General features: G+C 59.3%; 1 protein-coding gene across 5 annotated transcripts in view; it reads right to left on the bottom strand.

Annotated features, from left to right (window-relative positions):
* RAB11FIP4 (RAB11 family interacting protein 4) overlaps window positions 1-13,261 on the bottom strand; it is a 113,927-nt gene that overhangs the window by 6,180 nt on the left and 94,486 nt on the right. For 2 of the 5 annotated variants that reach the window (XM_073798403.1, XM_033846533.2), the window contains 7 exons: window positions 6,655-6,884; window positions 4,737-4,931; window positions 4,080-4,214; window positions 3,779-3,910; window positions 2,537-2,636; window positions 2,164-2,267; window positions 940-1,080 (listed from right to left, as the gene is read on the bottom strand). In XM_073798403.1, the coding sequence (XP_073654504.1) occupies window positions 940-1,080; window positions 2,164-2,267; window positions 2,537-2,636; window positions 3,779-3,910; window positions 4,080-4,214; window positions 4,737-4,931; window positions 6,655-6,884 (1,037 nt within the window). The remainder of the gene's footprint in view (window positions 1-939; window positions 1,081-2,163; window positions 2,268-2,536; window positions 2,637-3,778; window positions 3,911-4,079; window positions 4,215-4,736; window positions 4,932-6,654; window positions 6,885-13,261) is intronic. The other 3 variants (XM_033846531.2, XM_073798404.1, XM_033846532.2) reach the window with 3 other exon arrangements.

Below are 13,261 nucleotides of genomic sequence, written 5' to 3'. Positions count from 1 at the left end.
AAGCCCCGGTCGATAAAGGGGACAAAGCGCGTCTCAGGCACCGGGGAGCTGGGAGGCCTCACCCAGCTGCACAGGGGTCCCGCCCACCAAGCTCCTTTGGGCCTGCTTGACCTCAGCAGGCAGGGGACCACCTGCCTGCCAGCTGTGAGGTACAAGGAGGGAGCCCACCTCCCAACCCACCCTCCACCCCGGCTGGACCTGTCAGACTCCAGAGGCTCAGCTCAGAGACCGGGGCCACAGGGGGCCTGAGAAGAGCAGGCTAGCCATCCTCTCTGCCAGGGGCCCAGGTGGCCTCCCTGGCCTGGGTCGGGGGAGGGCCTTGGCATTGTCAGAGCCCTCACCTGTGTGCGGTGTTCTGACGTGCATCAGCCGACCTGCCTTCCTGGTCACTCTCCAGGGAGGGCTGACAGATGGATACCGAGGCCCAGAGAGTGACCGAGTATGTCCAACATCATGGAGCTAACGCGTGACCAAGCCAGACTCCCAGGCCCGTCCTCTCCCTGCCTGCCGCAGGTTCCAACAGCCATGCTCCAGGCCCAGGAGCAGCCCTGCTTATCCTTGGTCCCTGGGGCCTAGGGTCAGTGCGCCCCAGTGTTCAGGGTCGGGAAGAATCTGACAGCAGGGGGCGCTCCAAGCCTGGACATCAGACCCAGTACAGGACTCAGGGCAAGACCACTGTGTGTGTGTGTTTTTTTTAACCTATTCTCCTCTTGACAGACAAGCGTCATTTCCAGTTGTACCTACTATGAACATTCTTTTACTTGCTTCCTAAAGAACACATCCAAGTGTTCAAGTATCAAAAGTAGATTTCCAGGAGGCGTCCCCTTGGGGCTCAGTTTTCCCATCCATACAATGGGAACGGCACCCGCCCACAGGGCAAGAGCTGGGCGTGAGGGCGCATCAGAGGGCAGAGGGCACTGGGCCATCCCGCGGGCCCACCTGGTATTCAGCAGCTCGATCTCCGTGCTGCGCTCCCGTTCCAGCTTGCTGTAGGCCTCACGGTGGCGCCGAACCTCCTCCTCCAGGGCCTGCTCGGCCGTGGTCTCCTGATCCTTCACCATCTCCTCCAGTTCGTGCACCCTGAGGAGAGGGGCAAGGACTCCAGTGCAGGGCAAGCTCTTGTGGCCTGACTCTCCTCCCCACAACCCAGGCTGCGACCACTGGGAGCCCCGGACCCCAAGACCCTGACACCCCGACTGTGGGCCGGCAGCTTTGCTGACAGATGAATGAGGGACCCCACAGCAACTAAGGAGAGGTGTGCCAGCCACACCCGCCACCGGAGCTGGGAGCGGGCGGCCCTGGCAGTTGAAGGGGTTCTCCCAGGGCGGGCACAGAGAGGGCGGCCTCGCCACAGTGGATCAAACAGCCCTCAGGCCTCACCTACTCCTTCTGCCCCCTTCCTTCCCGGCTGGTCCCCCTCTGATCAACAGCTCAGCTCGCTGGGCACCCTGACCGCAAAGACAGGCACATCCTGGCTGGTGGTGAGCCTGCCAGAGCTGGGTAAGGCCAGGGCCCACTGTGGACATCGTAACCCACTACTGGTGTGTCAGTGTGGGGCACCTTTCACGGCAACAGCCCCTCCATGGAGCTGAACTTCTGGGCTGTACAAGAGGACTCATCTTTGGGCCCTACGAGGTTGAGGACCAGACCCTGGACGGAGATCAGTTTACCAAGTTTATGCCATCCTGTGAGGACTACACCATACACGCACCACCGCACTGAGTCACGTTCAGTGGGCCTCTGTTGGGCGGAGAGCGCAGCAATGCCTGGACCCTTCCCCACCGGTGGCAGGTGTGAACCCCCAACTTGCACCAGCCTCTCCCTCTGCAGAGCTTGTCCCTCAGAAGGGAGGTCAGGCTCTCATCGTTGTGGGACAGAGAGAGACAGGAAATGGATCCCAATTCTTCCTTTTCACCCGAGCTGGGGCTGCAGACCTGGGGGGCCGAGGTCAAGCTCTGCCTGTCTCCCTGTCCCCAAAGACCTGTCCTCCTGGGCACCCAGTGTGGGCAGGGCCCACAGCCAGGGGCTGACGTATCACAGACCCTCAGAGCTAGAGGGACCTGCAGGTTGCCGCCCCCCCACCTCACTCCGCCCAGCTTCTCCCGGGGGCTCAGCACACGGCCCACCCTCCGCGCCCGCGTCCCAGCCAAGGCCAGGCCTCACCTGTGCACCAGCTGTGTGTTCTCCTGCTTCAGCTTGCTCTTCAGGTCCCCGTTGCTCAGGCTGTCATTCTCCAGCTCTGTCACCTTCTTTTCCAGAAAACTCACCTACCGTAGCAGGGCAGGGGTGGGGTGGAGGAAACCTCTAAGTCCACAGGACTGAGAACTTAGTGGGACTGACGGCTAGGAGTCCCGCATGACTGTGAGTGAAGAGTCGTGCTGGGTGGGGCCGGGCATGGATGTGCCCATGTGATCGGGGCCACCTATCCCCGACTCCTGGGCAGGGACAGGGTCTCCCAAGTCCCCAGGCGGCCGTCAGGAGCCCCTCCCCCCACCCCCGGGGGCCCACGTCACGTCCCCCGCCCGCCCAGGCCCACCTTCTCAGTGATGTCGTTATCACAGGAGTCGATGCTGTCCCGGAACAGGTCCTCGGTGCTGCCATTGCTGCTGCTGAAGTTGCTGCTGTGCATGAGCTGCCTGCACACGGGTGGGGGAGGCACGTCTGGCTGCAGGCTCAGGCTATGGGCTGGGGGAGCACCGGGACCCCAGGGAGGGTGCCCTCACCCAGTCAGGGGAGCAGAGCGGCCTGACCTCTGAACTCAAGAGATCATTGTGCTCTGAGGACGGTAGACGGGGCTCCTGAGCCCCAGCAGACACGGCCGGTCCATCAGAGCCCTTTCGTGCTGCGTCAGTACGCCGTGCACACCAGTGTTCCAGCCAGCAGCTGCCGCAGACCAGAGCTGGTGCAGGAGCCCCCCCCCACCCCGGCCCCTTCCACCTGGAAAACCGCCCCGTGCAGGCAGCCTGGTACCACAGCCCCGGCAGAGGGCCCGGGCCGCCTGAGACCACCCAGCCAGCTCCCGCTACATCTCTGGGGACCCAGGTGGTGGGCAGGGGGAGGGAGACCCACCCAGGCTTTGCAGGACGGTGGGACGGTGGGTCGGTGGCTGGGACTGGAAACGAGCAGTGCTGTTCAGGTAACTCTTGCCCGAGGCAGAACCCAGCCGCTTCCCCTCCCAGCCAGCAGCCAGGGTCTCAGCCCAGAGACTGTCCCACCCCAGCTCCTGGGCACTTGCTGGCAGCTCCCAGAGCCCCGGGTGCGGAACTGGGGTGAGTCTGCAGGAGAGCGGGTGCAGGACCCTGGCAGGTCCAAGAGGTCAGCTGTGCAGGATTTAACCTGGGGCAGAGGGACCAGCTCCAGTGGGGACACTCACGCCCCATCCCTGCCAGCGGGAAGCCCAGGGCCTCTGCTGGTAGAGCTGCCTGCTCCGGAGCCCAGGGAAAGGCACCGGCAGCCGTGAGGGCAGCTGTGTCTCTCAGGGCACCCCCGGTGTGCCTGCCTGAGGCGGGGGCAATGGAGGGCTTGGAGAGGCCGCCCGCTGCCAGAAGGGGCAGAAGGGACGAGGGACGGGGTAGGCAAGGAGGCCGGGCCCGCTTTCTCGCAAGTGGAGCTTCCTCTGCCTGCACCGCCTGGGACGCCTCATCCCCCTCTGCACGTGCAGACGCATGCAGGGCACTGGCTGGGTCTGGGCCGCTGGCACGGAGTCGGCCACCCTGTCAGCAGGAGTACAGCGAAAGGGGACAGCGTTCAACCTGCACTACCCTGAGGGAGGCCTTACCGTCCAAAGGCTGTGCTAGAGATCTTCCGGTTGGGGCTAGAGACAGAGAGTGGGGTGGGGGGAGAGAGGGGGAGAGAGAGGAAAGGATGGTTGAACAGAGAGACCTTTAGCCCACTCCTTCCTCTGCCCCGGCTGCAAGAGATCAAAGTGCGGGCGAGGCTTCTTCCTGCCCTCACTAATCAGCTTGGCCCTGAGAAGCAGCCCCCGATCACCTGTCAGGACAGAGCGGGGCCACCCTCCCCGCTGCTTCTCCCTCTGGTCCCCACCCCACCCGCCCCTATGCTGGGCCCCGGGGCCTCACCTGTTGGCCTTCAGGTTTTTCAGTCGGGCTTCCAAATCATTGAGCAGGTTGATTTTCTTGCAGCACTGAGAGCAGTAAACATCCAGCAATTCGCTGTTGTACGCGTGCCGCATCTTCCTAGGCGTCTGCCCCGCGCTGGGTCATGAGAGGGAAAGAAATCACCTTCTGAACTGCTGTCCAGGCTGGTGCCCTGCCCTGTCCTGCTGAGCTTATTACTAGATTCTCCAAGACCTGTGAGCCTTGTGTGTGTGTGTTTGGGGGTCGGGGGGTGGGGAGTGAAGTACAGCAATAGATCTCCCTCCTCCAGCGCTCTCAGAGAGGAAGCCAATGACTTATACCCATTTCACAGAGAAGGCAGCTGAGAGCTAAGGTCAGAGTAATGACTCAGCTGCGTGGAAAGGTATCAATATGCCACTTGGAGGCTTCGGCCTTCCAGGTTTGGCTGTGTTTCTTCCCCAAGACAGAAGGAAGGAGGAATTCCAGATCCCCAATCAGCGTGCAAAGGCAGAACCCCCCACGCCTCCCCCTCCCACCCCGGTACAGGAGCAGAGCCCAGTTAGCTCAGGACTCCGCCAGCTGAACCCCCGCTAGGATGAGGCTGGACTGGTTCTGCCACTTTTCCTGGACCCCGAATGCCACTCCAGACCAAGGCGCCACCTGGAGGACACCGACGAGCCCAGGTCCGAGTAGACGTTGGTCCTGGTCTCGTCGTCAGGGCAGGGGCTGCTGGGGGCACAGTCCACGTCATCCGCCTCCCCGTAATCTTCGAACTGCTCCTCGTTGCTGATGAGTGAGGTGGTGGAGTGTGTGGAGAGGTCCGACGTGGTCACGGACGGAGTGTGGCCCAGGGACCTGAGTGTAAGACAAGGGTCGGCTGTGAACGAGGCGCCACCAGAGCCTGCGGGGCCCAAACTGGCCACACCTTCCAGGAGGTCCATGGGCGCCCAGATACCAGGAGCCTGATGAAGCCTGTACTTCTTGGCCTGGTAAGCACACTCCAGGGACCTTATCCTAAGGGAAACACCTCACCACAGAAAAGGTTTCTGCACGAGAGATGTTCAAACCGACGCTGCCCTAGAGCAGCCAAACATTGCTTACAACTTAATGGTGTATGGACAGCTACACTGAACTAGCTGTTAAATTATACTATATGTCAGTAAATGAAATGGTCACATAAATTATGGACTCTCAAATCGCTGTGGATAGGTTTGTAAAAAATACTGGCAGTAATGTGGAAAAATTAAAAGCGAAAGTTTTTTTTGATTGAAAAATGTTCTAAAAATTAAAACTAAACTTAAAAAAATTATTTTGAAGTTTTAAAAATTAAACTAGAAGTTAGATATAAAATTTTAGACATAACAAGTCTAAGCATGTAAAGGGTCTACACAGAAGAAGGTAAAGCAGGAAATAAAAATATTTAAATGCTTCCCTGGTGGCGCAGTGGTTGAGAGTCCGCCTGCCGATGCAGGGGACGCGGGTTTGTGCCCCGGTCCGGGAAGATCCCACATGCCGCGGAGCGGCTGGGCCCGTGAGCCATGGCCGCTGAGCCTGCGCGTCCGGAGCCTGTGCTCCGCAACGGGAGAGGCCGCAGCGGTGAGAGGCCCGCGTACCGCAAAAAAAAAAAAAAAAAAAAAAAAACGAAAATGAAAACAAAAAACAACAATGAGCCAGTAGGCAGGATGCTTCTCCTACTCCACAGAGCGGATTTCTAGTCCAAAGAAGCCTAAGGCCACAGAACACAGGTCAGAGACCCCAGGCCTCCCACGGGTGACCCAGTGTGGCCTGGGACAGAGTCAGTGGCTGGCTGAACCCTGTCTAAAACCTAAGAACAAAGAAGTACAACTAACTCATCACCTGCCAAAACATATCCTCCCTCGAGTCGCTGTGCAGCAGCTTCTGTGTATCCTTACTCGTAAACTGGGAGCTCTCCAACCTGCTGATAAGCCTGTGCACTCAAAGAATGGGAAACAGTGATTTTCAAACTGTGCCCCTGAGGAACCCTGGTTTCCATCTAAGAATCACAGCCTTAACGATAGGGGCTGAAGATCAAGGCTCCGGGCATCTCCACCTTATTTTATTTATTCACTTATTTATCTGTCCTTGGGCTCCTGAGGGCCTCGGGTTGAATTAGTCACATTCCTCGCTGCTTTCTCCTGTAAATTTCACTAAACCTCTCGGCACAGCCGCTGGCGGCCTCCTGGTGACTGGCCCCGGACAACAACGGCAACCATCAGGTGGCAGGTGATCAGCCCTATGACCAGCTGTCCTTGCCTGGCTGGCCGCCAGTGCAGCGGAGGGACCGCCCCCGGGAAGCAACACGGATGAACAGCTCCAAAGGGCCCCTCCTCGACAGTGGGATTCCCAGAGACCCTTGGGTTTGCGAACCCCTGCACTGAGGAAATGTACTAGGCTGAAACATATGAACTTGCCTTTTTCTTGAAGGTCGAACATGATTAAAAATCGACAATTTCGTATGGTAAAATTGACACCGGAAGCCCTCTCCTCCCTCTCCAAATCTCCGGCCGTGACCATCACCTTCTCCCGACAAGTGGAGCTCCAGGCAGTTTTAACTCACTTGTCCTCTGGAAGGAACAGGCCCCCGAGCCCTGCCTCCTTCTCCTCGGCAGGAATCCCGACCGGCCCCTCCAGGCTCCGGCTGCTCTCCGCGGGGCCGTCCATGTCCGACTCCTGGGGGCCCTCGGGCGGGGCCAGCGTCATGGCCTCGTCCTCATCCACAGGAAAGAAGCCGGACTCCCTGGGGAGGAGCTCGCCATCAGCAAAGGTGGGGTCTGGCACCTCGCTGCCCTGGGGAAGACAGAGGGGGGCAGCGCGAGTGAGCCTGGCTCCCCGAGGCGCAGCACCGCTCCTCAGACCGCAAGGACGCCAGCAGGGCCGGGGACGGCGGGGACGGCGGGGACGGCGGGGACGGCGGGGACTGTGGTGCCGGGAAGCCCAGACACTGAAACCTCGGGTGTGAGACCCTGGCAGATGATTAACCTCGGGGACCCCTCGTGCAAGGCCAGTGAGGGGTGGGAAGCTCCGGGACAGCCTTCCATGGAGAAGGGCCACAGCCAGGCCAAGTGGGCTGCTTGGCAGGGTCCCCAACACAAAGTCTGCACAAGAAGCCAAGTGACCCCGAGAAAGCTTCTTGGTGATTAGAAAGGCACAGCCCCAATGACAATGACTCTGGCCTAGCAGAGCTTGATGCGGCATGATAGGGGACTGCCCAGCATGGGGTCTGCCCCCCCACGGTTCTGGGCATGTCAAATAGCATCTCTGAACCTCAGTTCTGGCCTCTGTAAGTTGAGAATGGCGATGGAATCTTACAGAGGGATCGCTGTGTCACAGCAGGACCTCAGTGGATAAGTCTAGGCCACAGATCTGCCCCGGCCCTGTCACAGCCAAGCTGGGGAGCAAGAATTCTAGGTCTTTCAAGTCTGAGCTTTGGACTGGGCCTCGGTGCCCAGCACCCTGCCCGGCAATGTCAGTGCACCATAAAGATTTGCCCAAACCTTTTGCTAAAACCATCTTACAGGAGAAGAGCTCTGGCTTTATTCAGTTTACCTAGTCCGAGAGAGGCATATCTCTACACACCATTTCTCGGGGCTGCTTTGCCCCTGAGGAGCTGGGAACCTTGGAGGTGACAGCCTCCACCTGCTCCCACCGGAGATGTCAACTCTTCCCCAGGTTCTTCAGCGTGCTCCTTAGCTAGGGCTGGCAGGGTCCCCGTTAAAGGTGCGTCCTCCAGCCCCGGGACCACAAGAAGAGTGACAGTAAGAAGGGCTGTGAAAAGCCTCGGGGCATCTCAGACAAGAACAGGATCAGGGACATCCAAGGAAGGTGGTCAGCGAACGGCTTGGCTGTGTCCGCCCAGACGTGTGCAGCTGTCCAGGGGGTCTGTCCCCACCAAGACACACGCCAGCGCTAAGAACAGACGGCGATTAATGAGCTTGGCTCCTGCCTGTGCCACGACTCGGGCTGAGTACCAGATGGACCAATAAAGCCGGCAGCAGGCAGCCAGGAGCCTCTGACTGTGGAGGCCGAGGGGCTGTGTAATTAAACTCCCCCCTAGTGTTCACGCGGCCCTCTGCACCTACATGGCACTAATCAATCCCGCACAGCCCCCAACCTTATCAAATCTTGTGTCCTAAGCGAGCTCTTGTCTGCAAGCCCGGAGCTGTTCCAGTAGAAAAGAAAGGGAAACCAACATTTACAGAACCACCGCCGAGTTCTGGAGACCGAGCTAAGAGTTAATGTATTACCCCATTTGGGCTTCATGACCCTTCAGGACAGGGATTCCCATCCCTATTTTACTAACGAGGAAGTCAAGGCTCAGAGAGTTACCTGCCAGAAGTCCACTGGCTGGCAGGCAGAGGGTCCCACCTGCCTCTGGCCACCGCTGGCTTGGTTCCATTTATCACTGACGCAACCCACGCTTCACGGATTTTCAAACCCCATGGTGACCATGAGGAGAGACACATCACAGGAACACAATACTAATTATGAAGCCCAGGCACTCCGCCTAATGCTGCGACTTCCACATGCCGCCCCCTTCCTGCCCCCAGCAGGGAATGTCCGGGCTAGTGGGTGGTCACCTGGAGAGAAGCCCTCCACGGAGAGCTGGGGCTCGTGGAGAAGCAAGGTGCGTGTTCTGTTCCTCCACCTGCAGCTTTTCACCCTCCCAGACACACGGCAGGGCAAAGGCAGCACTGGCTGGGAGTCCCTGCTCTGTGGCTCACAAGAGGGCTTGGTCACTTTGCAAGTGGGTGTTTCTTCTCTTCACAGCCCTGAGAGGTGGGTCTCCTTCCCCCTCTGTAGGGAGGTGAAGTGACTTGCTTGGGGCCACGTGGGAGTCAGTGGCAGGGCTGGGACTGGCCTGTGAGTCACCCACGCCCATGCTTTCCCCCTGGAACCGCGTCAGCAGGCGTCCGCAAGAGGCTGCCGCCCACGCTGCCCCCAGAAGGCAGGCAGGGGGCCAAGTGGAGCCCAGCACCTGTGATTAAGCATCTGGCTTGGCTTCTGGCCAACTCACATCTGCCTCACTGGACACTGAGATACAGAGGCCACGTTTCTGCCAGGCACTCCGTCCCAACACCCAACCCATGGTACACCGGTGGGGACCAACCCCCTCACCTGAGGTCCCACAGCGACATACCCATAACTCCTGACACCTGGCCCAAGGCCCTGCCCCGGGTGGAAAGAGTGGTCTCGAGTGGCCTGTCTCAGCTACAGCAGGGGCAGCAGGAGGGGTCAGACACCCCACAGGGGTCCCTCCCTCCCAACTAGACCAACACCTCCTGGGCATATTTTTACCCTCTGACTAAGCAGAGTCCACACCTGCACGGCCCTTCACACTTGACAAAGCATCCTGTCTGTCTCCCACACACACCGTTCAGCTCTCAAAGCAGCCCTGGGAGAGCTCCGGGGAGTGTACAGGGCAGGATGAAGAATTCATCTTCTCCATCTGACACTCAGGGAAGATGAGACTCAGAGAGGGAGGGGACTGCCTGGAACTTCCTGGCTACAGAGGGACCTGAGACCTGGAGCCAGGCTCCCGACGCGCCAAGTCCCAGCCCCTCACCCACCCCGACACCCCCCCTCTGCTACGCACGTATGCACACACGCTCTCGACACGCCAGCCTTTTCTCTTAAAAAACGGCTGCTCTCCCTACGTCCGCATCTCTTCATTCAAGCCACAACTGGTTGCCCAAGGAAAGTGGAAATTTTAACTACAACTTCAAAACCATTTCTAGTGCAGACGGTCCTCCAACTTACAGTGGCTCGACCTAGGATTTTTTATTTTTATTTTTTTGCAGTACGCGGGCCTCTCACTGTTGTGGCCTCTCCCGCTGCAGAGCACAGGCTCCGGACGCGCAGGCTCAGCGGCCATGGCTCACTGGCCCAGCCGCTCTGCGGCATGTGGGATCCTCCCAGACCGGGGCACGAACCCGCGTCCCCTGCATCGGCAGGCAGACTCTCAGCCACTGCGCCACCACGGAAGCCCTCGACCTACGATTTTTTGACTTTACAATGGCATGAAAGTGATAGGCATTCAGTAGAAACTGTACGTCAAAGTTGGAATTTTGCTCTTTTCCCGGGCTAGCGATGTGTGGTCTGACGCTCTCCTGATGCTGGGCGGCCGCAGCTCCCCGTCGTCACCCGATCACGAGGGTGAACCACCGATGTGCTTACAACCATTATTTTTCACTTTTGGTGCAGCGTTCAATCAATTACGTGAGCTGTTCAACACTTAATTTAAAAATAGGCTTTGTGCTGGGTAATTCTGTTTAAGGTATTCTAGGCGAAGTTATGATGTTTGGTAGGTTAGGCATATTAAATGCATTTTCCACTTATCGATACAACGGGGTTACATCCCACTAAGATCTGTAGTTCCCCCCCCCCCCCGTTTAAATAATATAAAGACAGCTATAAGAAAAGTAACTAACCGTATACCTTGGTTAGTCTGGGATGGTACCCGTTTGGCTTTTCTCCTGGACAAAAGTGGCCCTGTCACCCGTGCTCCTTCCTGGGGGCCTGGGTCCCAGCCCAGCTTCCACTCTCCCTGGCCCGCCAGGGAAGGGCTGAGTGTAGCACGGGGTGGGGTGGGGAGGCAGCGCTGCTGAGGTTGGGGGACAGCCTGCTCTGATCCCAGACAGCTCAGGAAGGGAGGCAAGCAGGGATGGCTGCTGGAAGGCAACCTCTCACCCCACCTGGAGCCATCAATCCCTGGCTGGGAGAACCAAAGTCACAACAGAAACCCTTCTGAGCCAGTTTCTTTTATATTTTTTAGATGAAGTTACAGAGGAAGAGGAAGAACTCATCCATAATAAAAGTGCCGTCCTCACGAGGTTTCCAGAAGGCCTGAGAAGATGCTGCACCTGACAGCAGGGGCTTCCTGAGGCCCAGTTACCCTCCAGTCAGGGCCCTGGGCTGGTCGGGGCCCCCAGGGAGCCCCCGTGTCACATGTGCTGCCGTGAAGAGGAAGAACTCTGGGGGATGTGCAAGAGCTAAACAGTAATCTGCCTGGCCTGGGCGTGGTGAGGCAGATTCTCCTGTTGCTCCAGGATTCCAGAGTCCCCAGACAAACCCCAGGCTGACAGCAGGAAACTGGGCTGCGGCAGCCCCGGGATGGAGCTGGGGGAAGGTGGGGGGAGAAGGAGGACATCGCTCCACGGGGCACCTCCTGCTCGTGGGCACTTCTAGGCCGAGAACCCCGAGAGCTGCCAGCCCGCCCCAGGCCACCTGGTCCACATCCAGACCTCCTCCGCAGCAGCGAGCTCCTGGGGCGTCAGAGGACACCTGGTGGTCCCGGATCCTAGGCCTGCTCCGGAGGGGTGGCAGGATCAGGGGAGTGGGTAATGGGATTTCACAGAAAAGGGGGTGCCTGATTTTTTGGGGGGCCTTTAGGAAAGGGACAGTGTCCTCAGCAGGTAGCTCCAGGCAACATCTGTGGGTGACCCATGTCCCCAGGGCTCTGTTCCTCAGGACCCAGAGCCAGTCCTGCACATGGAGCTCCCTGTGCCGCCAGGGCCACGTGGGCGTGGCTGGCATACGTCCAGCGCACTCCAGGTCACCTGGAGGGGCCCCAGGACACCCCTGTGAGTGGGGCTGGGTGGCGGTGCTGCTCTGCGGCCTGGCAGACTGGGTTTTTAGTCCTGGCTGGCCCGGCCACTCACAAGCAGTGTGACCTTGGGCACGTGACCTCTGAGCTCCTGACTCCTTACCTACAGAATGGGGACAGTCCCCCCTACCTCAGAGGCTACTCTAAGGACCACAAGTGACAATTTGCACAGGCACCAAAGAGCTGGCAGCTGTGGAAGCATTAAATCCTGATCCGGCCTCCTTAGGGGCTGCGTGTTGCAGAAGCCGAGCTGCCCCTGCAGCCCATGGGTCCCTGGCTAGTCAACCGGTGAGATCCTGGACAGACAGGAGGCCAGGAGGCAGGTCATCCTCCAGAGGGTTTCTGGAGAGTTCTGAGGCCCAAGGCTGGGCAAACATGCCCTAGCCAGCCGCTCCAGCAGGGCAGGTTCTCCAGCCCCCCACCCCCGTCTCTGGCTGGGGCTGGATGCCGCCGGCCGGGACTGGAAGTGGGAGCCTGGAGGCACATGCCTGCCCGTGGGGCCTCCTTCTCCTGTCTCAGGAGCAGCCCTCACCCGCCAGCAGGCCCCAAAGTCACATCTTCCTCTGTAGCAAGTCGGCACGAGCTGAATTCAATGGCTGGTGTGAAGGCCAAGCATCAGTACCCGTGGGGCCCTTCCAGGCCTCGGAGGGGCCAACAACGCCCCACTGGCCACACCCTCGGAGGGGGTGCGGCACGGCCCAGACTCGACCGCCTCCTTTGGTCCTCCCCCTACCCCACCTGGCCCATTTTCCTGGCAGCTGACTTCAGGTGACCCCATTTCCACACTCCCGGGGAGAGGGAAGCCCCTGAAGGGGTAAACATGAGGACGTCCACATCTGAACCCCACGGTCAGCATCACAGGGAGCACAGGGCCGGTGATCAGCAACGGGGCCCGAACTGCACCGCGGATGGTTAGCTGGCGAGAGCCCAGCGCGGGAAGCCTGAGGCCTGGGCGCGGGTCCCCGCTTGGTCGCTGGCTGGCTGTGCCCCAGCTGTTGGATTTCTGGGCCTCATCTAAAAACAGGGATGGAGATACCTACCGGGCAAGACTGCCCTGGAGAATAATAATGCCTCACACCTCACGGATGCCTGGAAACACGGCAAATAGCGGGGGGCGGGGCGGCGTGAGAAGCAAAGGCTCTGCAGGCGGACTGACCGGCTCAAATCCTGGTCAGTCCACCTGCGCTGCGCTACCAGCTCTGTGCGCTTAGGTTTACCGAACTTCAGTGCCTCAGTTTCCCCATCTAGGGAATGGGGTTAACTATTAGCATTAAACGAGTTGGTACATATTCTAAGCAGAAAGTGCTCAAACCTGAGCTATTATTATCTTCGTTGTATTGAGAAAAGACAGCCAGGGGTGCATGCTGGCCTCGTGGTCCCTCTCCAGCCCCCGGGATCCTATCCCTCCAACCCCGGTGGCACACGGTGTGAAGGTAGGCTGGGTGCAGCTTCTGGAAGCCAGACGCCCCATGGTGCAAAGCCGGCCCTCCAAACAGGCCAGGTGCCTCTTTTCTCCCCACCAGGGCTGTCTTCTGCCCACTGTCTTGGAAGGTCTCTCTGA

This window comes from Tursiops truncatus, chromosome 20, assembly GCF_011762595.2.
Source record: "Tursiops truncatus isolate mTurTru1 chromosome 20, mTurTru1.mat.Y, whole genome shotgun sequence".
Taxonomy (NCBI): Eukaryota; Metazoa; Chordata; class Mammalia; order Artiodactyla; family Delphinidae; genus Tursiops; species Tursiops truncatus.
Note: the sequence above shows the minus strand (reverse complement) of the source record. Positions and strands in the feature narration are given on the sequence as shown.